The sequence below is a fragment of the Heteronotia binoei genome, chromosome 8, assembly GCF_032191835.1.
Source record: "Heteronotia binoei isolate CCM8104 ecotype False Entrance Well chromosome 8, APGP_CSIRO_Hbin_v1, whole genome shotgun sequence".
Taxonomy (NCBI): Eukaryota; Metazoa; Chordata; class Lepidosauria; order Squamata; family Gekkonidae; genus Heteronotia; species Heteronotia binoei.
In genome coordinates this window covers 99,948,576-99,975,822 of record NC_083230.1, presented here as the reverse complement: position 1 = coordinate 99,975,822, position 27,247 = coordinate 99,948,576, and the positions used below count along the sequence as shown (strand labels likewise).

General features: G+C 41.7%; 1 protein-coding gene across 1 annotated transcript in view; it reads left to right on the top strand.

The window, feature by feature from the left end:
- Positions 1-26,706, top strand: part of RESF1 (retroelement silencing factor 1) — a 68,632-nt gene extending 41,926 nt beyond the window's left edge. The window contains exons 2-4 of the mRNA XM_060245718.1: positions 16,330-21,724; positions 25,031-25,102; positions 25,746-26,706. Of these exons, the coding sequence (XP_060101701.1) occupies positions 16,360-21,724; positions 25,031-25,102; positions 25,746-25,888 (5,580 nt within the window). The 5' untranslated portion in view covers positions 16,330-16,359 and the 3' untranslated portion in view covers positions 25,889-26,706. The remainder of the gene's footprint in view (positions 1-16,329; positions 21,725-25,030; positions 25,103-25,745) is intronic.
- Positions 26,707-27,247: the final 541 nt, after the last annotated feature.

Here is a 27,247-nt window from a genome sequence, read left to right as displayed (position 1 = left end):
TGAAGTACAGCATACATTAGTTTGCTCTGGGGCAATTTTTCCTGAGCTAAGACAAAAATGAGTGAGCTGGAGGTTAAAAAAACTGTGAGCTAGCTCACACTAACTCAGCTTAGAGGGAACACTGGTAGTGACCCAGAACATCTTTGGAGGTTGTAAAATATTGCTTGCATATAGGTAAGACATAGCATAATAGTCTAAAAAGGGTAAGGGAAACAATCGTTTTTACAGTAACTCACATTAGCTTCTGATATTGGTTTATTGCTATGAGGTGTACATGACTTGCAATTCTTCACTAACAGCACATTCAAGGCATCTTTCCATATTCACAATTCCACACTGAAAAAGGTCCCCTGGCTGGTTAACTTTTATTTGTACTTAATTTGATGGTGGAAAGTCCCATCAAGTCAGCATGGTTTCCAAGGCAAAGGTGGTTTTGCATCACCTGGAACTAGATAGCAACCAATGTTACCTCTAAGCTGTAGAGTCTTGTGAGCAAAAATTCTACTTTGAGCTATTAGTGGTATTAAAGTTGTGAGCTACTGGCCTTAAAGTTGTGAGCTACTGCATAAGTTATTGTGCTCTTGGGCCATTTTTTCTTGAGTTAAGACAAAAATGTGTGAGCTGAAGGTTAAAAATTTGTGAGCTAGCTCACGCTAACTCAGCTTAGAGGGAACACTGGTAGCAACCCAAGACTTCTTTGGAGGTCTCAAATTCAACTACTATCCAGGGGCTGACCCCGCTTAGTTTTCAAAATCTGATGGGATCGAGCTTCGCCTAAGTTTGCACACACAGATTTCCTTCCCCTGTGCGTGTTCATGAGGCGAATGCGACTTCTAGCCTGGCAACGAGAACGCCAAGACGCGCCCTTGACGCCGCGCAGCCACTTTCTCTCTCCAGGCAAGCAGGAGCTGCCGCGTCTCCTTAGGGCGGGGCGGTGCTTTTCTCTCACGTTTTTTTTAAGTGGGCGGCTCCAAGCAGCACGGGAGGAGGAGGGGGGGAGAGAAAGAGAGCGCAAAACAGCGAGGGGAGACATTCATGGCTCGTTACTCTTCCAGCGTGTGCTGCAAAGCGGGGCGACTCTTGTCGGGGTCGCACAGAAAACCCCCTGAAGAAGCGCCGGGTGGCCCTCTCCGTCCCTCAGCGGCGCCCTTGAGCGACGCCCCCTCGCCGTGTGCTGGGTTTTTGTCTGTTCCGCCTCGCGGAAGGCGAAACGGTTTAACTGCCCTGGGAACGTTTCGGAGCGAGGCTTTTCGGCTTCCCCTCTTCTCACCCTTCTGTGCAGAAGAAACGGGAAGAGCCTTGGCTGGCTGCCTGCCTGCCGTCGCTTCCCCTACAGCCACCTCCTGAGGCGCCTTTTGTTTGCCTCCCTTTCCATGTTCCTGGGATCTCCTCGGCGCTTCCAGGTACGGCTAGGAGCGGTAAAATGGACGGCTGGGGGAAACGGTGAAGGTGAGCTGGCGAGGGGAGCTCAAAATGGCGGGTGGCGAAAACTCGCTCTTTGGCTCTGACTTGAACTTCTCTTTAATTGCAGCCGAGGAAGGGTGGGATGAAGCGACGGAGCCGTCTTTTTTTCGCTCCCCTCCCCCCCCACCTCCTCAGGTAGCATCTAATTCCCAAGCCCTCTGGATGCACCTCCCAGCCCGGCGATGGTGTCTCCGGTGCAGGACTCTCTCTTCGCCTGCTCTTTCCCCCCTTTTAGCTGAGCGATTGGTTTCCTGTTCTTGAAGCTGTCACATGCATTTCCGCCTTTTTCTGTTCGCTGCTGCTAACAAACCCGGCTGGCCTCTACCCTCCCTTCTTTGACAGCTTATGCGTAGAAGCTGCCGACTAGAGCCTTGTTTTCGTGTTGCGACGATCTTTCCTTTTCCCCTCTGCACGCACGCCCGCCCGCCCACTCACTCACCCGCCCACGCTCGCTCTCTTGTTATATTCGCTTCCCCTTTCCTCCTCCTCTGCATACGGCCAAGAGCCCGTTAGCAGCTGGGTTTTATGCCCTACACAGTTTTGCACCCTGCCGTTCAGAAGACCACTGGAGGGGAAAGGATTGAAGGTTCCTGCTATCGACTTCTTAGTGAGCTAATGGATCAGCCCTCTGCCGTGCGTATACTTAATGCAATGTTCCAGAGCACGTCTGAGCATTCTAGTTAAGCAGTTTTGAGAGGTGCTGGAAATCTTCCATTAGTGGTTGGCTTGCAATTTAAAAAAAAAAAATGCCCACACACAAATTTCCTAGCTTGTTATTACCTCTATTACTCTAGAGATCTGACTGTGTCCCTCCCCCACAGATGTGGCTCCTTGATGATTTTAGTAGGAATTTATTTTGCAATAATGAATGGTTTTAATGAATTCATAGCAGCAAATGAGAAAAAGGGGACCAGGGTTTGTTTGTTTTTTAAACAAAGTATATGAGTTAAAAGATTTAAGGCCAGAATTGCAGTTTCTGTTTAATCTTTCAGTGAAGTTTGCCCGTTTTTGACCGAGTCTTGAGGCGCAAAAACAAATTTCAGTTTGTTATTTTTTCTGTCTGTTTTATAAAATTATATGAAAGTGACTAACTGAAAGAATTTTTTTTTAAAAAAAAAAATAGTGAAATCACGTATTATATGTTTATCCTACTCCTTGCTTCAAGAAGCTCAAGATAGCATATATGGTTCTTTCCTCAGTTTTGGCCTGAGAGGTAGCTTACTTTGAATCCAAGTCTCCTTAGTCTGACAGTTTAACCACTACAGTTTCACCACTACATTTTGTGGGTAACTGTGAATCAGTCATTCTCTTTCAGTCTAACCTACTTCACGCTGTTGTTGTGAGGGTAAGTGGAAGAGGAAGAACTGTTTGTATTGCTGAGAAGAGGCAGGATGAAAATGTAGTAGATATCAAAGATTTCAGGTTTTCACGGCTGGTAACATCATTAGGGTTTGTAGAATCTTTCAGGTTCAAGTGCCGTGTTCTACTGGAGAAAGTTTTTCTTCCAGACGTTTCGTTCTCAGCTGTGGAGAACATCCTCAGTGGCGTTGCAGCCGGAGCAGGCGCTCTGACCTTCTTGGCTGCTGTGCATTGAGTGAGGCCAGGGCTGCTGGAGAGCTGCTGGTTTGTGGATGTGCCCATTGTTTGGTGGGGCTTCCTGGAAGGGTAGTGATAAGGAAACTGGCTGTTGAATGTGACCATTGTTCTGTGTTAATTGCTGGGAGGGTTGGAAGGGGTGTGAAGATAAGGAAGATGGTTGTTGACTGTGCTGATTGTTCTGTGAAATGTGCTGGTTGTTCTGTGACTTTCTGCAATTCATAGTCTGTAGGGTGTTTTGCAGAGCTGGATACCAAGATTGGTGGATGGAAATGCCTTCTTCCTTTCTGTTAAAATTGTGGTGCTGTTTGTAAATCTCAATAGCTTCTTTGTTCAGGCGGGTATGATAATGTGAGACTGTAGAAAGGACTTCAGTTCTTTCAAAGTGGATGACGTGATCTCCTTCTTGAAGTGCATGTTCAGCTACAGCTGATTTTTCTGGCTGAAACAAGCGACAGTATCTCTTGTGTTCGGTGAGGCAGGTGTTGATACTGCGTTGGGTAGTGCCAATGTAGACTGCACCACAGGAGCAGGGTATTTTGTAGACTCCAGGGGTTGAAATTGGATCTCTCATATCTTTGGCTGAGCGCAGCATGTGGCGGATCTGTTGTGTTGGCTTGAAAACTGTGTCAACATTGTGACGTTTGAGAATTTTGCCAATGCGGTCGGTGACAGATTTTATGTAGGGCAGGAAGGCTATACCTACATTTGTGTGTGGCTCGGGATTTGGTGTGGATGGTCTCCTGGGAAGGAGGGCTCTTCTAATTTCTTGTTGGGAGTATCCATTGGCCTGCAGTGACTGGTTGAGGTGGTGTAGTTCCTGCTGGAGTTGGCTTGGTTCACAGATGCGTGATGCTCGGTGGATGAGGGTTTTTACAACTGTACATTTTTGGCATTGTACAGAACAATGGTCACATTCAACAGCCAGTTTCCTTATCACTACCCTTCCAGGAAGCCCCGCCAAACAATGGGACACATCCACAAACCAATTGCCCTTTCACCACACCCCCTCCAGCCTAGAAATAGCAGCTCTCCAGCAGCCCTGGCCTCACTCAATGCACAGCAGCCAAGAAGGTCAGAGCGCCTGCTCCGGCTGCAACGCCACTGAGGATGTTCTCCGCAGCTGAGAACGAAATGTTTGGAAGAAAAGCTTTCTCCAGTAGAACATGGCACTTGAGCCCAAAAGATTCTACAAACCTTAATAATGTAGTCGATACTTATAAAATAAAGTATAAGACCTACTGTCCTCAACAGGGCTTACTTCTAAACAAGCAAGCACAAGATTGCAGGCCTGAGTGCCTTGTCGCATCCTATATTATAGGCTGAGATTTTGAAATAGTGTAAAAAAATTATGGAGCCCCATGATGCAGAGTGGTAAGCTGCAGTCCAGTCTCTGCTTGTGACCTGAGGTCGATCCCAGCAGAAGCTGGGTTCAGGTAGCTGGCTCAAGACTGACTCAGACTTCCATCCTTCCCGAGTCGTTAAAGTGTAGATGACTAGGGAAGGTAGCGGCAAACCATCCTGTAAAATGTCTGCCAAGAAAACATTGTGATGTAACATCACTCCATGGGTTGGTAATGACTCGGTGCTTGCCTTTATCTTTAAAAAAAATTATGGGGAGAGGTTGGGGAAAAGCATTCTAGCAAAACTGAAACATACGCAGTGCATACTTCCTTGTAAAATCTAAACATGCTTTACGAATGGCATATAAAATTGTACTAATAGGTGTATTTATCAAACTTTAAAAGTACAAACACCATAGCTTTCTGAAAGCTAATTGCAAATAGGCCCCAAAATTGTGAGCGACTAAGCTGCAAACAACAATACTTTATGCAACCTCAGCACATTTTTGCTATCTACGAAATCTACGAGTAAAATTTTGTCCTACAAAACATTTCATTAATTGAATTAGAAAAAAATATTTCATACACTCACTCACATACAGGGTAGTGTTCTGGAAAATAAATGCGCATGTGGGGAACATATGTTTTCATAAACTGGATCATTGTGGGAGTGTGAGGGCTATAGGTGATCTTATGGAGTTACAGTAATAATGTAGTTGATTATTTCTGGTATTCCAGGTATCACTCCTAATTTATTTATTTATTATTTAGTGGGCTTATATTCCGCCTTTTCCCATAAATGGCCTCAATTTGATACTACTAGAGAAATACTACTAGGGTATTAAGGGAGGCTAAAATCTGAACTCATGTATATCTAGCAACCATTGACATATGGAGGAATGTCAGATGACTCTCCCTGTCCTGTATGATTCCAGTTGTTAAGCACCTATTAGGGGTTTATTGGGGGGACCTTTTATCTAGGCTCATTGGGGTCTTGTGTGCAAATATCCCATTTTAAAAAGTCGACAGATTATGACGGCAGCCCACCATTTATTGATTAATAGTAGTCAATGGGAATAAGAAGGATTTCAATGAAAACCTTGCTAGTAGCCCAGGGAACATCATCCAACCTTGTTCACTTTGCTAGTCGAACCTCTTGTACCATGAACTTTAACTCTAGGAGCAATGAGATTTGCAGTAAGATTTATAAAATTGTAAGACCATCCATAGTACACTGTGACTTTTACATAGTACACAGATTACTTTTGATTGGACATAAAGCTTCCTTTATGTCCATATAAACATATTTGCGAAGCATATATTCGTTTTATTTAAGAATGCCCATGTGTCCTCTGAGCTCAACAAAACCACTTCTGTTTTTACAGTCACTTTTGCGCAATCATCTATGTCCTGGAATATTTGGTTATTTTGTCCCCTTACCCACTTCACCACATCTTGTTTTGCATTTTCACTAAATTTAATTTAGCTTGCTCTTTGTTCAAGTAACCTTTTAGAACAAGAAAATGGCATTAATCATGCTATTTTGCCCATCAGTAGTAGCACACTGAATTGAACCAAGTAATATATTGAAGACTTGAAGAATAATGCTTGGGTATGCATGAAGTAATGTTGTTATGTGTTGCCTTGCTTTTATTGTATTGTTGATGGTAGGTCATACTTTATATAGTTTTTGTTTGCATTTTTTTCTAAATCTGTAATCCTAGTACATGGTCTATTGGATGTTCTATGCTGCCTGAGTGAAAAAATATAAATAAATAAACTTTTGTGTACTCTGATGTGAAAAATGGTGAGCTCTCATGATCTTTCCTAGAATAATAATAATAATAATAATAATAATACTTTTTATTTGTATCCCGCCCTCCCCACAAGAGCAGGCTCAGGGCGGCTCACAACATAAAAATACAGTACAATAAAATTATACATAGTACTTACATTTATAGTTATAAAATCGACATAAAACCATTTACAAATTGTATTAAAATTAATTAATTGTGGTGCTATAACTAGAAGAAGTGTCCTGTAATCTGCTTTCTATTTAACCAGCTGTATAATGACACCTGTATTGTATGATGTGCCAAGGGAGAAAAAGGAAATGTTCAAGAAATTGAAGCAAGGATATGAAGAAGAGTATCTGTGGGTTGCTAGGCAATGTAGGTCAGCCACCAGAGGGGCCAAAGCCTAATGCTGGCCAGGGAGGCTTGCTTCAACAAGATCTTCTTCAGATATGTGAGGAGTAAACGCAAGATAAAAGAATCGATGGGCCCACTGTTGGGTGAAAATGGAGAAACTCTGGAGGATAGAGAGAAAGCAGAAAGGCATAACGCCTATTGTGCCTCAGAATTTTCCCTTGAAGAAGAGAGCAGGCTCATCTAGAGATGGTAGTAGGCTGGTTGACACGGACAGAGAGGTAGTTCAGGAGCACCTGACTGCACTGAATGAGTACAGATCCGCTTGACCAGATGGTTTGCACCCAAGAATGCTCAAAGAACTTTCTAGAGAGCTTGCAGAGCCTTTGTCCTTCATCTTCCAAACCTTTTAGAGGACAGGAGACATGTCACAAGACTTGAGGCAGTGAAGAGTAATGAAGAGAAACTCAGTGGTTTCTTCATTGCCTAGTAGTTATGATAATACAAGGAGGGCAGCAGGTGTTGTCTCAACTTTCAAAAAAGGGAGAAGGGATGACCCAGGAAACTACAGGCCAGTCAGTCTGACTCAAGGAAGATATTGGAGCGGAGTTTAAAGGGATCACTATGCAAGCATCTAAAGGATAACGATGATCCAGGGAAGTCAGCACGGAATTGTCACCAACAGGTCCTGCCAAACCAATCTTGTTTCCTTCTTTGATTGAGTGACAATTTTATTGGCTTGAGAGAATGCTGTTGTTGTTTACCTGGATTTCAGTGAAGCTTTTGACAGGGTTCTGCATGATTTTCTGATGATAAACTTGGAGGATTGTGGACTGGACTGTAGGATATCAATGGAATTTCATTTGAATTGAGGGAGTTGTCCAGCAGGGTGTCACAGGACTTGGTTCTATGTGAGGGTGTGGAGGGGGATACTCATTAAATTTGCAGCGAATTGGGAAGGAGCAGTGAACACAGGAGAAGATAGAATTCAACAAGATCTGAACACACTGGAAAAGTGGGTGGATGTGAATAAGATAAGTGCAGAGTTCTACATCTGAGTAACAAAAATGAGGAACACGCTTACTGGATGGGGGATACAATTCTGGGTAACACTGTGTGAACAAGATCTTAAGGAAAGGCTGAGGGACTTGGTAATGTTTAGTCTGGAGAAGAGGAGGTTGAGAGAGGGGACATCATTGCTCTCTTGAAGCATTTGAAGGGTTGGCACTTAGAGGAGGACGGAGAGCTGTTCCTGTTGGCAGTAGAGGAGAGGACTCATAATAATGGGTTTAAATTAAGGGTTGGTAAGTACTGACTGGATAGTAAGAAAAACTGTTCAGTGGAATCAGCTACCTGGGAAGGTGGTGAACTCCCCCTCACTGTCAGACACTGAGTAAGGGGTTGGACTACATGGCCTGTATGACCCCATTCAGCTCTGTGGTTCTGTGATTTTAAATAGTTGGAATGACTAGGTCATACTATAATGAAATCTTGTACAAATAAGGATAGAATCCCATTCAGCAATGAAAGTGAGTGTATTTGTGTTAGGTTGTAACAGTGTCAGTCAACTGAGTGGTAATACTGGATGAAGTATGGTGGATTTTGCAGGTGGAGGTATTCACATGTTTTTGACAACTCTTCTAGATTTCTTTTCCCCAGGGGTCTCTTAATCCACACATGATGTGAAACAATTAGAGGTGATCCACAGTATCCAATGAAATCGTACTGATGCCCTGAATATCATGTCTGTCTGTTAAACATTTTTAACAGATAAGGTTTCTATTGCCTCCTAAAAGCTCTGACAAATTTGGGTATGATTTAAAGAGAGGATTTAGAAAACAAAGAATGCCACTTGAAAGCCACAATAGGCATTTTAATGAGAAAGAAGGTTAATGATAATATCCAAACGTTCATACAGAATGCCTTCAATTATTTACTTCATTGCCCTCATTTCTCCGTGGGAGTTGAGGTGGAATACAGAATTTACAACAATAGAAACAACCAGCATGAAGCAAGCAATGAACAATGCAATAAGACTATTTTTACAGAGTTAGAAAATAATGCAACACATGTCAAATTATACTTATAACGCAGAAAATATATAAAAATGCAATAAAAGCAAGGCCATACATGTAGTAATTGTAGTAGACTACAATCCTATTCCATTATAGGTGCCTGGACAGTTCTAATTCCATTATTTTTTAAAAAAAACTTGGAACATTTCTGTTTTGTGCATTCTGTGGAGTGATAGAAGTGTGGGAGATTCCTAATGTTTCTACAAGGTTGGAAACTATGGAGAATGTATGTGAACAAGCAATTGCTGATATATTTCTGTATACTTTGATGTGTTGCTGAAAACTTGAAATGGACTGTGGTTATATAGCCCAATCTTGTTGGGTCTCGGAAACTAAGCAGAGTCAGTACTTGGATGGGAGACCTCCAAAGAAGACAGCAGAGGAAGACAATGTTTCTACAAGGTTGGAAACTATGGAGAATGTATGTGAACAAGCAATTGCTGATATATTTCTGTATACTTTGATGTGTTGCTGAAAACTTGAAATGGACTGTGGTTATACAATGAGTTTTTAAAAAATACTTCCATGCAAGGCTTTTTTTGTAGAAATAGCCCAGCAGGAACTCATTTGCACTATGGTTTCACATAGGCTTTTTTGTTAGAAAAAGCCCAATAGGAACTCATTTGCATATTAGGCCACATACCTCAACACCAAGCCAGCCAGAACTGCGTTCCTGTGTGTTCCTGCTCAAAAAAGCCCTGCTTCCATGTAATTCTGTTGACCAGCATCCTGTAAACCTCTTTCTGAGATGCAAAGTTGAAAACTTTGTGTTTTAGAAGAAAATGGAAACAGCTAGTTCAGAGCAGACTTTACTTTCAAATAAACCCAAAGCTGTACTATATAGGGAAGGTGGCATGTTATAGCCCAATCTTGTTGGGTCTCGGAAACTAAGCAGAGTCAGTACTTGGATGGGAGACCTCCAAAGAAGACAGCAGAGGAAGACAATGATGAGCCACCTTTGCTTCTTGCTTGCCTTGAAAGTCCTATGCGAAGTCACCATAAGTCAGTTGCAACTTGATGATGCATACATGTATTGCACTAGATCTTTTTTTTTTAAAAAAAATCCAGTGTAGCATCTTTTGTAACACCTTTGCTAATAAATCTCCTGCGTTTTAGCATATATTACCTGGCGTTGGTATGCTGGTCAGTTAGCTGGTCAAAGGTTATTGAATCCACCTTGGGCTATGGGGAAAGTCTGAGTATAAATTACGGTTGGAGAGAGAGACTAAATGAAATAGAGCAGCAAAAGTCCATGAGAGATGACATTATTTACCCACCAATTTACCCTCCTCTCCAGCTTTTCCTGTTGTATTTTAATTAGTTAATTAAGCTAACTTCTAAGATCCCCTACCTTAATGTAATATCTCTCTCTCGGCTTGGCTTCGCGAACGAAGATTTAAGAAGGGTGCAATAGTCCACGTCTGCTGCAGGCTCGCTGGTGGCTGACAAGACCAATGCGGGACAGGCAGGTCCGGCCACAGTGGCTGCAGGGAAAAGTCTGATTTAGGGTTGGTGCTGTAGCAGTGCGATTCTTCCTCAATCTCCTTTTGTCCTCAAGACCAGCTATGCGTGCATTCTCAAAAGAAGAAACAGCCTGGTGGATGGTGTGCCTCCATGCTTTGCGATCTGAGGCTAGGTCAGATCACTGGTGATGGTTGATGCGACAGGTGCCAAGGGATTTCTTCAAGGAGTCCTTGTACCTCTTCTTTGGTGCCCCTCTATTTCGATGGCCGGTGGAGAGTTCGCCATACAGGGCAATCTTGGGAAGGCGGTGGTTTTCCATCCTAGAAATATGCCCTGCCCAGCGCAGCTGCGTCTTCAACAGCTTAAAATATTTATGATTTCAAAGGCCATTATATGTGTATCTTTCTATATTAAGGAGATAGTTTTTCTTCTGCCTTCTGTCTCACATTGCTGATGCAGCTGGAAAAGCAGTTGGAGAGTGGGTCTCCAAGATCACTCATTTATGTAAGCTTGCTAGGTGACCTTGGGCCAGCCACACATAGTATAACCTACTTCATAGGTTATTTGTGAGGACAAAATGGAGGACAGGACAACAAGACGCTTTTGGTCTCTATTGGGTAGAAAGGTGGGGTACAAATGAAGTAAATAAAATTATCTGAATGCTTTAATTAACTTTCATAGCTTTTGCCATCTTTTTATGTTAATAATTCTTTAATTTGCTAGTACTGTCCTGTCTTGTGCCAGATCAGGGTTTTTTGCTTACACTGCTTCTTGAATGTGTATTGAACAGTCAAGTTGAATGTTTGTAAAGATGATATGAATCATGGTTCTTGTCTTTCTACCCAGATTGTTTGTCTCCCATGATTAGCCACAATGTGGTTTCATTGCAGTGAATGTTTATGTATGATAAGGGAAGTTAACTCCATATGAGACTTAAGTATGCATGAATAGGATTGCGCTGTTAAAGCGCAGTGTTCAGTATCATTCACAAAGATGATTTGTGCTGATTAGATGGAACTTGGAAAAATTAGGAATAAAGAATTAGAATTACAGGGTAAACAGTAGCACAGAATCAACTAATAAAGAACCATGGCATAAGGGGAGATTGCTGAAATCTCAGTCTCATGCAAGTCTAAACTGACTTTGGAGAGGAAATCATTAGTCTCTGGTATTTCAAGGTGTCTTGGTAGCATGGCCTGTCATAGATCCAATTATGTTGTTGCTGCATAGCAGGGCTACTATATTGAGGTGTTTCTCAGCACCCAGGGTGATCATAAAAATATTCTCCCAGATACAGGAATTTCAGAGGTGTAGTCATAATTACAGCTAGGTCTTCTATATCTTTAGTCTCCTCCTCCTTAGAGAATAGAGGGTTTCAGCAATTAGTCTCTGAGATATGGGCTAGGGGTCTTCATCTGTCAGATCAGCACAGAGACCTGGGTTTTGGCTTAGAGTCTTAACAGTTGGAATCAAAGAGTCTTAGAGATGACACTGTTGCACTGCCTTGTACAGTGCCTTCTAATTAGGACTTCGGGTACGGTAGTTTTTGAAGATGCTGAAGATAGCAGAAATATTGGACATAGACGTTACCTGCTTGACTCCAGAATGCACCCAGTCACTCTACCACACACTCTCTTCAGATCTATAATTTTATATTTTTATGTTAGATTTTACATGTTGTAAGCCACCCTGAGCCACCTGGTGGGAAGGGCGGGATATAAATTACAAATAAAATAAATAAATAAAAATTTTTGCGGGGCAAGAAGGTTTCCCAGGGCACTGTAGTCCTTACTTGTGATCCTTGGGCTAAACCTGCTACTGTGATGTCTACGACACACCTCTCCTTTGGTGTAAGACCAAAAAGGAGAGTTATCTTTTCCTGTTGGCTCAGCCTGTAGCCAATTCATTAGATATAGAGGCTTCACAAGTAAGCTGTGGCAAAGTCTCACTCCATTCTGACCCAGTTGACCAAGAGGGCAGAAAATTAAATTCTTTGGGCAGAAAGATATATTCTTCATCTTCCTGTTGCTGATTATAATGCTCTAATAGGGATGATAACAGTTATTCCTTTGGGAACTAAGGGCCTCATGGCAGTCATATAAGATTGCACCTGTTGTGGCAGATCTTTGCTGGCTGGGTTGGATAGTGTTTCCATATCTAGGTGATTAGCTCATTATAGGACAATCTCTAGACATGTTAGCAGGACCATTTGCATGTAGGGTTGCCAAGTCCAATTTAAGAAATATCTGAGGACTTTGGGGGTGGAGCCAGGGGACATTGGGGCGGAGTCAAGATCAAGGCTGTGACAAGCATCATGAACTCCAAAGGGAGTTCTGGCCATCATATTTAAAGGGACGGCACACCTTTTCAATTCCTTCCTCCCATAGGAAGTAATGAAGGATAGTGGCACCTTCTTTTGGGGCTCATAGAATTGGACCCCCTGGTCCAATCGTTTTGAAACTTGGGGGGTATTTGGGGGAGAGGCACTAGATGCTGTACTGAACATTTGGTGCCTCTACCTCAAAAAACAGCCCCCCCCCAGAGCCCCAGATACCTGCGGATCAATTCTCCATTATTTCCTATGGGAATACATCTCCATAGGGAATAATAAAGTTCCCAGCAGACATTCCCCTCCCCTCCCCCCCACTTTCTGACGACCTTGAAGTGGGGGGAGGGCCTCCAAACCAGGGGATCCCCTGCCCCCACCTGGGGATTGGCAACCCTACAGCGGGAGGAGGAGGGCCCAGACCCCCCTCGGGTGACCCCCACCCCCTGGGCAGGGCGAGGAGGGGATACCTTGCTCACTGGGGATGTAGGTCTCGTCATAGTCTTCCTCCAAGATGAGCTGGTCCCCGATCCGGATGGTGGCGGCAGCGGCAGGACCAGCCATGGCAGCAGCCCGCCCACCAGCGGCTCCCCCCTCGCCCCAAGTGGATCCGGGGGGCAGGCAAGGAGCCACCCCCACCCGCCCTCCCCCCCCAGGAGGCCAAGCGAGCCTCTGCTTGGTGTTGCCCTGGAGACCGAGCAGGAAGGGGAGGCACTTTCGTGCGTGGCCTGGAGCGGCCCTCTCGCTTTTCCTCCCCCCCCCCCGGAGGCCGCGCCAGAAGGTGGCGGGCGGGCAGCTAAGGCATCTGACTTGGGTTGCCCCGGAGACCAAGTAGGAAGAGGAGGAGGCACTTCCCAGCGCAGCCTAGAGTGGCACACTCTCTCTCCCACCCCACCCCCCGCCACGCTCCTGGCCCGCCCCCCTCCACTTCAGAGGCAGCGCGGGCGATGCCGCTGCACCGCCGCCGCCCCCTCCCCGCCCCATCCCAGCAGCTCCTCTGAGATGGGCCCAGCCTGAGCCCATCTCGGAGGAGCAGCCATGGTGAAGCGGAGAAGGGGTGGCTTGCCACGCTCCTTCGCGCCGTTTCTTCCCCCGCTTCAGTTTTTTTGGGGAGCGGGGGAAGAGGCTGGAAAACCTGGGGTCCCCCACTAGAGCGGGAGGGTTGGGACCCCTATTTGCATGCTGTTTTGAGGGTCAAGAGAGTTAGGTGTTTAGATAAATTGGAAAAAATCCTCCTTCGGTTCCTCTCAACATAGTCAGTTTATAAGGGGCCGTTCTACACACTGAGGTAAAATATTGCTTCTCTGGGAGACATTTTTCATCAACGCTCTGTGTAGTTTGTCCCACACTATTCAAAGATTGTTGGGTTTTAGGATGAAACCTCTGCCGAACTAGTTGCTAGTTGAAGTTATTTTATTAGTATTATGTCAGTTGTAAGATTTTGTCTGGTCTACAGATACGAAGGCTGGAAAAATCCTGGGAAATCTTTGGGGGAAAAGCTCTTTTCTGTTTTTCCCTAAGAACTTTACACCATCTTTCCTGTGGAATGATTGGAAAATTTAGGTGAGCTCTAGAAGAAATATTCTATGAAATATTTTCTCTTTTAGAATGAGTGAATTGCTTCTTAAGGAAAGGCTCTTCACAGTCAATACCATGAAAGTGTCCTCAGATTCTTTTAATGGAGAAATTGAGAAATTCTGGGAAATGTTGAAGGAAAAAAAGCCTATTAAATATTTTCCATTTTTTAGTAAGAAAAACGTCCTAAAAAGCATTTCACTCATACTAAATTTACAGCATGAAAGGTTCTGAGAAGTTTTCATTTTTTTCTAGTGGAAAAAGCTTGATGTTTGGGAAAACACTGACAATATTCCTGTCATTTCCCTCTCTTGATTGCCCTCCTCTGTATTTTTGCAGCTTCCAGCTCTGCGATGTCCTTTTTGAGATACATTACAGTATCGACTGTTTTGTTCTAACTTTCTTTCCTAATAATCTCTAACATAGAGTTTGCCCTTTTTTCACTGCTGTTGCACGCTCGGTTGACACCTTTATTGAGCTATTCTCTATTATTACAAGGTCTTATTCCTTCTCAGTCTCAGCCTATATTTGAAGTTGGACTTTTTTGTCCCATTGTGCATCACCATTACTCTTTCCAACATTGAACTTCATTTGCCACATTGTTGCCCATTAACCCACTTTGTGGAGGTTGTTTTGGAGCTCTTTACAGTCTGCCTTAGTTTTCTCCTTCAGTGGGGGACCTACCTTCAGGTAGAACCAATGCTTCGTTCACCATTCTGAATAATTTTGTGTCATCTGCAAACTTGGCCACTATACTGCTCACTCTCAAGCTCCAAATTGTTTATGAAACCTACTCTGTAAGTGCCATGGGTGACCTCTGGAATGAGGAAATGCTTTGGGCAATCTTAGAGCCCAGACAGCCCCTTAGTAGAAAGACTTGTGATGAATCTGACAAGGCATGAGCTATAGCTCATTTTAAAGCCTATTCCATAGTAGTGATGGTTGCAAAGAAACAATATTTGTCTTCTGTCTTGGCACCTGTACATTGCAGGCCTGTGGGACTCTTACAAGTGGACAGGTGCCTACTGGGTTTTGACCTCTCCATAGACCACTAGGGCTGTTTTGCTCAACACTTTGCAGATAAAAAATCTCTTATCAGTTTTGATTTGGACTATAGAGTAGCACTGACAGGGTTGGATGGTCTCAGGGTGCCACCTTGTCCAATTGTATGGGATACCTTTATGAGTCTGTAGACAGGATTCTTGGAAGTTTAAGACCTACACCTGCTCGTACAACCTTTGCCCCCTCCGGGAAAGATGGGGGTGGTCAGTCTTCCCTTGAAGTGGGCAGTGATGTGTCCACTCTTAACCTGGGAGAGCTTAACCTGGGCAGTGATGTGTCCACTCTGGACCTGGGAGAGCTGAATAACTACCGTACCATTCTTGTTCAAGGTGAATGAATGAATGCTGGCTGTAAAAGTTTATGAATTTCTGAATATGAAGATTGTTATGGGATTCACCTTTATGTTCCAGTGCTGCTTCTGTTACTTCTTTCCTGTTTTTACTTTGTTTATATCATCAAGACCATAGTATATTTGATATAACATTCGCAGTAGTTGTGTGCTGATTAACAGATGTACAATTCACTGCTGCTAAATAAAAGAGTTCATTGTTATTGCTGGGATAGTAATGTTGGTATAAAGTCCATAGTGCACAGCATGATTAGAGCAGGTGCATCCATCCTGACAGCTCTTGACAGGTCAGGCTGATGCAACCTTGGCAGAAAGCAGGTTGGAGCTGGTTTGTGCCTGGAAAGCACCTGCTGTGAGTCAGCACATTTCATGGACTGATGTAATTGGCTGACTACATGTATATATGCTGAACAGTGCCAAACGAACTCTCTCTTACTTTAATGAGATACTGGCGGAGCACTTTGATCCTCAGAGCTGTATATTTGTTTCACTGCACCACCTCTGTGAATGCCCTTGTATATAGTTGTATAATACACTATTTAACACAAGGTGCTGGTGTGTGGCTCATATTTTTACTCGCGACGACCCGGTGGCTTTTTGCTGTTCTTTGCACTCTGCACATGCTCTACTGACAATACCTCTCTAGGCACTGTTCTTGCTGCTTGACAGATTTTTTTTATGTGTATAAGGTGTGAGCTATTTTTACAGCATAGTCTCCTCTACTCTTTATTTTATTACTAGTATGTTTGTTGGCTTGATAAACTGATTATAGTTTTAATACAGTAAATACGTACAAAAACTATTAAATTTATGAAGAGAATTTATACAGCAGACAAAATTGCTGTGGGTTTTTTTGTAAGATACATTACTATGTAGATTATAAATATATAAGTAAGGTCTAATGTAATTATCTTTACCTTTCCTATAGATTTTTGGAACATAATCCACTAGCAGCACAATGGACTGGACTGTAAGACCACATCATGCCACCAACTTACAAGCAAAGGATTTTCAAGTTCAGGGACTGTATCCATCACAGCAGCCTGCGTCTGAATTTTCTCAAGCAAATGTATCAACTCAAAATTCTTCAGCTTATACTGGAAATAATCAAGCTATAAAAATACATTCTAGTACTGAGAATCAACTATCTACTCAAAATAATGTGGGATCTAAAACCTTTCAGCCACTTCTCCCAAAGCCACCAGTACCTGTTTCAGGCTTTGAGACAACTCAACATTTTGTTGACCAGAACCCACTTACGCGACTTTCCAGCATGACTGTCCAAATGACATCTGATGTGGCTAAGAGCATCTGGCCAAATTCTAATGTTTATATTTTCTCCCCTGTAGCACCACAACTTAGCGCAGCAAATTCTGTGCAGAGACCACCAAATCAGTATATAGCCTCAGACATGTATAATAATCGGCCACAAAAAAAATCTGTACGAAGTTCAGTTTTTTGGGCTCACGTAAATAATTCCTATTCAAAAAGGATGCCAGTGATAACTCCTAAGCATCAGCCTGCTAATCCTCAAACACATGCTACCGTGCCTCATAAGCAGGTGTCAAGCCATCTCCTAAGTTCTCAGCAGAACTCTTCATGCCTTGCTTTTTCTTCAGGGCAAAATATTCAAAACCAAATAAATGACATAAATTCAAGCTCTGCAACAGCTATGCAGTCACAGCAGTTTGCCTCTAATTGTGTATATTCTTCACCATATACCACATCTACTCATTATGCAGCCCAGGTAATCCCTCAAGCCGCTAACACAAATTTTCTACCACCACCTCCGCCATATGTAGCGCCTCCTATACAAATAAACCATGGACAGTTTGTACAACTGCAACAAGTTCCAAATACGTCTAATGAAAATGTTCAAAACCGTCAGACTCTTGAGTTGGATCAAAGTAGTGTTCCATATTCCCTTCAGCATGTTCAGCTTCCTGAGTCTGTACCAATCTCTAGAGGAACGAATGAAGTAAGAGGTGCTGCAGATGGCATACATGGACATGGTGCTGAAAACCAGCCTTCCAATGAGTTGATTAAGTCAAGAGTTGAGGCTTTAAAGAGTATATGTAACAGCCTTCAAATACCTGGAACTATTCCTCTTGATAAAATGTCAACACCACAGACAGCTAGAAGTATGGTAGAGGATAATACAGCTAAAAGCAATGCTGTTGATAGCCTAAAACCTACAAGAGAAAGTCTGGAAGTGGATTATAGAAACATTCTTGCAATGAAAAAGAAATTATCATATTTGGAGAACAAGTTTAAGTTAAAACATGATCTATATCAGTGTGCAGCACAGAAGTCAAAGTCAGAAAACTCTGATCCCATTGTTCATAATCCTGATCTTTTGCTTCCTGCGTCTAATACCAGTCAGCAACTTGCTCCAGTGCCACAAACTAATACCATTCAGCAACCTGCTCCACTGCCACAAACTAATACCAGTCAGCAGCCTGCTCTGCTGCCACAAGCTATCCATCAAATACTTTCACATCCATCAAATAATGCGACTCAGAATCTGACTTCCTTGCTTCCACATGACAATGCTCAGAATCAACCACCTTCACTCCTTGCCTCAAACTCCAGTCAAATCAATGACAATTCCTTACAGTCATTGAAGACAAAAAATCATTTGTACCCAATTCTTCAGGATTTACTTAAAGGTACTTGTGATGAAGCAATGTTGCTTAATACTCATGTTGCAAGTACTGAGAGAAATCAAATCAAGCAATCACTTTTCCAAGAGAAGTGTTTCTCTGGTTTTGCCTTAGATTCTAGTGGTGTTAAATCTGAAAGCAGTGTGAATGATATGGAGAGAGCTTCCAGGCTGAGCCCTAAAACCTCACAGGCTATCTCTACCCAAGGTTCCTTGACATCCACAAATGTTAGTCTAGATTTTGAACAAACTTCTTCGTTGGGCAAGGATCAGTTACCAAACATGCCTGACGTGTCTGGGGGTGTCTTGTTTAACGGCTTTGTACTGAAAAAGGATAAAGTGGGAAGAACTGTCGCTAAAATATTGACTAATCCTCAAAGTACAGTTCAAAATCCAGCTGAATCTTCACAGTTAGGGGAAAAATTAGGAAAAGAAAGAAGTAAAAATTCCCAGAATCTTAGATCTGAATTTATTCAGCAGATTAAAGACAATTGTTTCCAAACACCTGGTAAGAGCATTAGAGGTTGGAACAATGGGAATGAGATCTCTAGCTCAGTGTCTCTTGCTACCACTGTTCCAGAAGCAGGTATAGTTCAGAGGTCTTCATTTACAGGGTCTTTTTGTACCATGGGAAGAACTTGTTCTTTGGAGGAGCTAGAAACAAGTCTTGCTTTGTGGAGAAAGAGCCCTGCTGCATGTCCAAATGATCAATTAGGTGACAGCACAAAAATAACTATGTGTTCATCCTCATTGGACAGAGTAGAGGACAAAGAGATGAAGTATCCCATGAAAAACCTTCCAAATGCATTAACACACTATGAGAAATCTAGTATTACAGTTGGAAGAAATGAATCAACTCTGTCTTCTGTTTCTTCATCTCTTGTACAAAAGCTTGATGCTGTAAGTTCAAGTCCATCAAAGAGCTCTGAACCCCAAGTAGCTATTGTTCCTCCTTTAATTCTTTCTAAAGAGGGAATTTGGAATGAAGAACAGGGGAAAAAATTGTCTTCTATGTTTAAAAAAACATTTCCAGTTATCACAGAAGGCAGTGTACGCAGTTTACATGAATTTGGTCTCACATCATCAGATACTGATAAACCAGTAAAAGGAACTACTTGTTCTCTATCAGATTCCTGTGTTCCTGTAAAGGAAGTAGATTCCGATATGCACCAGAAGATAGCCAAATCCACTGAAGAGAATGGAATACAGGGAGCTGAAAGTGGAACAGCATGCTCTTATGATCCAAACCAGGGGCTAAGTGGTCCTTTAGAACTGGAAAAAAATACACCCGAGCTCCATTCTAGAGGCAGTTTTCCACCAAGAACTAATGAAGATACCTCAAATCCAGTTTCTCAAAAATGTGCTCTGAAAGCCAGTTCAGATTTGGTAGAACCAGAAGATACTGTGCTGAATGAAAACATGTTGCAGATATCCAGTGTGTGTACTTTAGTTCAAGGAGATGCATTTTATAATTCACAAATAGCTAATATCTTTAATACTAGTTCTAAAACAGAACTTAACGCCTCTTCAGAGGACCAGGTGCCTGATTCATATAATAAAGAACAACAGTTGAGCCACGGGAAAAGAGAATCTGAAATGAATGGGAGCACATCTGTGGGAGATGTCTTGTTACCATCACTAGGTACCCTATCAAAAGCTATTGCAGAAAAGCTGTTAAACTTACCAGGTTTAAAGAAATCCCAAGGTGGTAAAGTTCCAAATGAAGCAAATGTAAGACGGTCTGAGGAAGAAAAAACTACTGAATTAGTTAATGCTAATTCTGGAAAGGGTCCTGAGCAAAATATGTCCTGCAGTGATGTTCATAGTAGTGACTTGGCCAGTGGTAACCAAGAAGTACCTGGAAACAGTATTGCTGATGAGGGTAGCACACACAGTATGCAAGATTTTCTACCCAGCACTGAGAATCAAGTGCATTCTCTGAACAATATTGACATCTCTCTAACATTGCCAAATGATCAGTTGACTGAACTCTTAAAAGAATTTCCATATGGAATTGATGGTTCTAAGGCATTAAAGGGAAATGAAAATGAAGATTCTGCAACTAAAGCAAATAAGATAAAAGATGCACAAGAGACTCAAACTTGTGGACAGAACCCTGAAGCAAATGATTCGCTGGACCAAATAACAATCACAATATTAAACCCTCAACAAATGAAAGAGCTGTTTCCAGAACACAATAGTCAATCCTCTAACAAACTGGAAAATAGAGAAAACGATAAGATCACAATAGCTTCAAAAAATACAAATAAAAGCCATACAGGCACTATACTTGCAGAGAGTACAAATACCTCAACAGAAAAAGTCCAAAAACCAGCAAGTCACTCATTTTGCTGTGTAACAGCTTGGTTAGCTTTAAAGTATGCACTGGACCCTTGTGAACATATGTTGGCTAAAGAGGCTGCTTTAAAGCAGCAGTTGGTTGAGAATTTGCCATCTGAAATTATAATTAAAGAGGAATCAGAAACTAATGAGACTTCTAGTACTGATTTTCAATTAAACAATCAACCGCAGGCTCTATACCCTATTAGCAATAACCTTCCTTCAGAAGTTGAAAATAACAGAATTTTGAGTAAAACCTTTACACACAGAGAAGAATTGCCAGAAAAAGTTGAGATTGATAAACTGTGCAAACAAAAATGTACAACATTGGTTTCTAAAAGTCAAGAACGGTTGTATTCAGGAACGGATGACTCAAAAGGGGAATCTATAAGGTCTGCCTACAAAGAATCATCTGACAAAGAGAGGACTCCAAAAGTGGTTGATAAATCAAAGTCAGATACTCTCCAGCATAGAAGTATGGAAAACAAACACAGTAAAAAAAGAGAAAAATATAAAATTAAACGGGATTCGAGTGAAACACACATAATTAAAGGACCAACTCGCCACTTTAAAAGGGCGTTGAAGAAACACATTGCAAGTAAGAGGAAACAGAAAACTAAAGACAGACCATATAGTACTGTTACAGACTCTTCAAATAACATTGACTTGATTTCCAAAGCATACAATAATTCTCAGCATTCACAAGAACATTTAAACACAAAGGAATGTGAAATTGAGAGAGATTTGGAGAATAACAAAGCTGTGAGAACAGAACATAGTGAATCCAGTAGTTCTGAGCCTGTTGAGCAGAATAAAGGCAGTCTTGCAAGAACAAATCTGAAGAAATTTGCCTATCAGGAAGAGAGAGGAAATGTATGGAAATACAGACGATCACTTTCAGACAATATCAAAACTTCTAAAGTGCAGACATTTAGAGGGCAATATCTTAATATGTTCAAAGGGAGAACTCTTTCTGATAAAAAGGCACCTTGTAATAGAAAAAGCAATACACTTACACTTCAGAGAGAGCAAAAGAAAAATTACTTGAATAAAGTTGCATTCAAGCAGACCGAACAGAGCATTTGCTTGACAAAGTTAGAACAATCACCTTCCAAATCTGTCTGGCATGTGAAATCAAGCAGTGTTTCAGAAAACTCTGAAGACAAGAAAAACTGTATTTCATCTTCCCAGCAATCTGAAGTGGTGAAACCCCAGATGCTTGAATTCAAGATGTGTCCAGAAATAGTGTTTAGAAATTTGGTATCTGAAGATGTTTCAGATGCAGAGCAGCTTCCTGAAAAAGAGATCATTCCTGTTTCAGGTACTGTATATATTTTTAATGGCATAAATATAACCATGTAAAGCTAAACACATAATATAAATGATTTTGATATCAGTTTTTCCTAAACTGTTGATTTGGTAGTGTGGGTATGAGGTGAGAGACTGTACTCATGTAAATGAAGAGTCATTAACATGTTCCTCGGTGACAAACCACTAAAATACTCTTGATGGCATGGATATAACTTTTGAATTTTTCTAGTATAGTCTGTGGCTACAGCCTGTGCTGGATGAAGTTGCATTTCTGGTTTATGGCACTGGCTTACAGTTCAGGTGCATTGTTGGATCCAGCACTGTATTTAGATGCTCAGATGGTAATAGTGGCATTTTTTTTTTCCCAGCTTGGGCTGATTTGCTAGCTGTGCCTTTTCCTGGAAAATACATGGCTATTCATGCCTCTGTGACTGTTCCACTGTAATGCATCATGTGCTTTTTCTATTGAAAAGTGTCCAGAAGCAACAATTGTCTGGAAGGAGGCTGGAAAGTGTTGATTGGATCACACTGTTGGGACTTGCAATGCTTACTGGCTCCCAGTTGTATTTTGGTCCTGGTCAAAGTACTAGACTAGACTGCAAAGGCCTTAAATAGTCAGTCCAGGATCTCTTAAAGACTGCTTTCCTTCCATATAAGCTTCTCAGCACTTTATATATAAATCTTCTTCAGAGACCTAGTGTACCTTTCACTATTTGGTGTGGTATCTGGTGATGTGGGACAGGGCCTTCTTGTTGGTGGCACAAGCACTATGGAACATCTTCCTAGGTGCAACTCCCTCCATCTTTGCTAGCAGTTAGATGTCTGGTAATGTGCAGTTCTTCTGGAAAGCTTTTGGTGCTCTGCTTATATTCTGTCTTTTTTCAGTCGTTAATTTTATTAGTCTTCTGCTGAGTTTATTTTTGTGTGTGTTTGAATGGGGCTATTTTTTATTTGTGCTGTGGTTTTTAAGAACTATTGGCCACCTTGATTCTTTCCATAATTCAAATACAGCATCCTCTGTTTCACTGCACCCTGTTATTATTGGCTGAGCTTAAGTAAACTCAGCAGTCATGAGATAAGAGAACAAGTTCTCTTGTGGATTAAAAACTGGTTAATTAACAGGAAACAGAGAGTAAGTATAAATGGGATGTTTTTTTACAGTGGAAGGTGCTAAGCAGTGGAGTATTACAGGGATGAGTACTAGATCTGGTGCTTCTTAACTTGTTCATTAATGATTTGGAGATGGAAGTAAGCAAGCAGTGAAGTGGCTAAGTTCACAGATAACACAAAGTTGTTCAGGACAGTGGACACCAGAGAGAACCATGCTCCAGAGCAATTGTTAAGGCTTAGCGGAGTGGGCATCAGCGTGGCAAATGAGATTCAGTGGTGACAAAGCGCAAAGTAATGCACATTGGATCCAAAAATCCCAGCTATAAATAAATGTGATGGGATCCAAACTGGCCAGAAGGAGAGATGAAGGAGGAGTCATGAAAATGTCAACTTGGTATGCAATTGGAGTAAAAAAGACAAACACTATGCTGGGGATTATTATAAAGAGGACTGAAAAAAAAATCAGCCAGTATCATAATGCCCCTGTATAAATTCATTGTGTGACCTCATTTGGAATACTGTATGTATACAGTTCTAGTCACCGCCCCTCAAAAAAAAGACATAGCATTGGAAAAAGTGCAAAAACAGAGGGCAACTAAAATGATTAAGGGGATGAACACTTTCCCTGTAAAGATATGTTAAAGAGATTGGGACTCTTTAGCTTGGAGAAATGACAACTAAAGAGTGACATGATAGAAGTTCACAAAACTATTTATGGTATAGAAAAGGTACAGAATGAAGTACTTTTCTCCCATTTCTCACAATAGAAGAACTTCTGGGCACTCAATGCAATTGATGAGCAGTAGGTTTAGAACAGATAAAAGGAAGTACATTTTCACCCCAAGACTGTTTAACATGTGGAATTCACTGCCACAGGAAATGGTGGTAGCTACAATCATAGACAGCTTCACAAAAGGTTTGGATAAATACATGGAAAAGAGGTCCATCAGTGACTATTAGCCACAAGGTATAGATGTGCAGAGTGGCGCAGAGTGGTAAAGCTGCAGTACTGCAGTCCAAACTCTGCTCATGACCTGAGTTTGATCCCAGCGGAAGCTGGGTTCAGGTAGCCATCTCAAGGTTGACTCAACCTTCCATCCTTCTGAGGTCGGTAAAATGAGTACCCAGCTTGCTGCGGGAAAGCGTAGATGACTGGGGAAGGCAATGGCAAACCACCCCATAGAAAGTCTGCCATGAAAACGTCATGATGCCTTTACTATAGATGGAACACTATGTCTGTAGCATTGATGCTCTGTATCCTTGGTGTTTGGGGTGCCAAGGTGGGAAAGCTTCTGGAGTCTCTGGACCCACTGGTGGACCTCCTGACAACACCTGGGTTTTAGCCACTGTGTGACACAGAGTGTTGAGCTGGCTGAGCCATTGGCCTGAGCCAACATTGCTTCTCTCATGTTCTAATGTTGATGTTCTCATCCCTCTCACTGTAGCCCTGGGAGTACTCAGTGGCTTCCTTGGGGGTTGAGAGAGATCACAATGCTGACTTCAAGGTGATAATTCTGATCTCCTTCTCCTCCTCTCAGAAAATGTCTTGCTGTGTTCGTTCTCTTTGGTTATAGTGAGGGGTTATTGGGGTTGAGAACAGCAGCTGCTATCCAGACATGGAATTCTGATCCACTTTCCACCCAGAAAGTTTCTCTCTTTGTTCCTGATCTTCTTGTGAGGCTTCATGAGTATATAGGGAATGATCAAAATGCCAACTCCCAGTTTGACATTCTGATACTCATGCACTTGACATTCTGATACCTTGGGCAGCATAAAAAGAGTCCTTTGGACTTCCTATGAACTTCATTTTTCTGCATGAGCTGCTCTTTGGAAGCTGGTGAGCTGTCTACCAGTAGTTTGTGATTGGCCAGATAGTAACCACAATATAATCTTTTTCACTCTCCTCCATATGATACTGGACCAAATGCTATAGTAACTGTGGACCCAGTTGGCAGTCTTCATGGGAGAATATGATGAGGGCCACGAGAGAATAGGCTATATTTTTAAAAACCATACCTAGAACACTTAATGAATGCGTGCATACTCAGTACAAAGAGGGCAGTTCTTGGGTGATTTGGGAGATCATCATGGTACATAGACTACATTTTGGCCATGAAGAGTTGATTCATTTTTATCTTAACATTTGTAGTCAGTCAGTTCATACATTTAATTAGAAGTCTGTAAAGCTTTTATTTATTGCTTGCAGCTGTCAAAAGTAGAAGAGAAGATTGGTTAAATTATACTCCCCAGAAGAGAAGAAAAACGGATGACACTCAAGGTAACTCAGTTTTTAGGATAAAACTTAAAAATCTGTGTTTTCGAAGCAGAGATTGGAATAAAAATAATATCCAGGCTGAACCTGGACTACTTTTCTGTCTCCTACACCTTGCACAAATATGAAGAGACTTAGATTGTTGCTTTTGTGGTGCTTCCTCCTATCAAATATGATGCCATATAAATGATGAGATCATTTACTGCAAGTGTAAGGCCAATAAACTTTATCAAAAAGTTTTCATACGATTCCAGACGTCAAATACAACCCAAATTACGACTGCATTTAATTCACTCCAGAATGTGCATGAGGAACTGACTGTTTATTGTATCTGAATTTCACATATATGAGGATGTTTTCAACAAATCTCCTTTTTGATGGTTGGCAGGAATTCACAGATTTGATCATGTGATAATGATCAATCTCTCTTCCTCCTACCCCCTCTCACAAAAAAAACCCCAAACCCACCCCACAACTTCTCAGGCATTGGGAGTATCTGAAATGCAAAGCCCAGGATTGATCCCTCCTCCCAATTTGCAGAGGGGCAAGTTGAGTGATTTATTGGTGGTTGGAAATTTAAAAACAGATGGAAATTTAAAAACAGAAAAATTACAACAATGGGTTAACCGTCTTTGTTGCCATTCTGCAGCTGATGATCGAGTTCCACTTGATACTGCAATGGAATTATTGGACAAGAATGAAGCTATTAAGAACTCCAATGCCATATTTGAGACCTACAGGAAGATGCACCTGGAAAAAAGCCGAAGCCTGGATAACAGTCCTATTAGCTAGGCATCCATAAGTTTTGAGCAGCATCATGGGAACATTTATTGTGATCTGCTTTACCTGACTGGACTGTGCAGTAGTGTGACAACTTTAGCCAGACAATAATAAAATGATGGCACAGTGGAAATTAGTAATTGTACACTGTGTGTGCTTACATTCCATTTTAGTTCAGGGAATGAATGGTGACAATTTTATCCCTGTGCCTGATAAAATAATCGAGCGACACTGTTTCAGCTGGTAATCTTCCTAATCCTCTGTACTTCATCCTCTAATTTATTATGTTGATAGACCAACAATGCAAAAAAGCAGAATGTAGTCTTGTCTTTTTTTATGTGGGCATTTAAATGGATATTGTGACTTATTAACTTTGAGGGAAAACATGCAACAGAGGCAGGTAAGCATTACCATATTTATCAGGGAACCCTGTCAACTAGAGATGCTGCTATCTGGTTAAAATTAATTTTTACTTTCTTTGTAGTTTCAGTTGATGGGGTTTATGAAACAGGAGTCTGCACTGTGTTTAAAAGAAACAAAGACTGATGTTAGATATGGGTTGCAATGTTAACTGATTGGAGAACAAGATTGTATTTTAACTCCAAATTCACCAGGGTCAAGATCTCATTTGGATTCTTCAGATAGTTACTGTAAATGAGCAAACCGTATTGTAAGCTATATTAGCTAATGTTTCAAATCTCATGTTCTACAAGCTGTTCTAATGTTGAATGTTATTTTGTGCCTTTTAAAGTGTACTGAAACAATTTGAAACTTATGTTACATTCAGCGGTATTTTTAATGGGTTTCATATTAAAATTGCATTTTGACAAGTTGTGTGTAATTGTGTGTGATTTTGGGATCCAACTTTTCTTCAACAGACACTGTTTAGGAATTCTGCTGGACTTAGCTCTAGGTACTAGTAGTTACTAGTCTAGCATTTGAGAAACAGGTTGCTGCAGTGGATAATAGTGCTTTTAAACCACTAATAAGCCTTCACCCTAATTGGAAACTGCCATTCTGATCCCATCAATGCATGCAGCCATAATCTCAAGGTTTGAAAACTGCAACATGCTCTTTATGAGGTAGGTAGCAGATGATTTGGAAACAACAGTTGGTGAAAACTATGACAGATCATTCATCATCAGGGTGGACCCACATGGATTATATTGCACCTGTCTTGTGACTTCCATTGGTTGCCAAGCTTTTAAAATGCCTCATGACATGGGATCCACATACAGATTTATTTATTTACTGTATTTATACCCCATCTTTCTTCTAAAAGGGGCTCAAAGTGGCTTACAAAAGAGATGTAGAGCTTCTACTTTCCTCTGCAAGGCTACTGCATAATATTGGAGCAGCCACAGAAAAAGC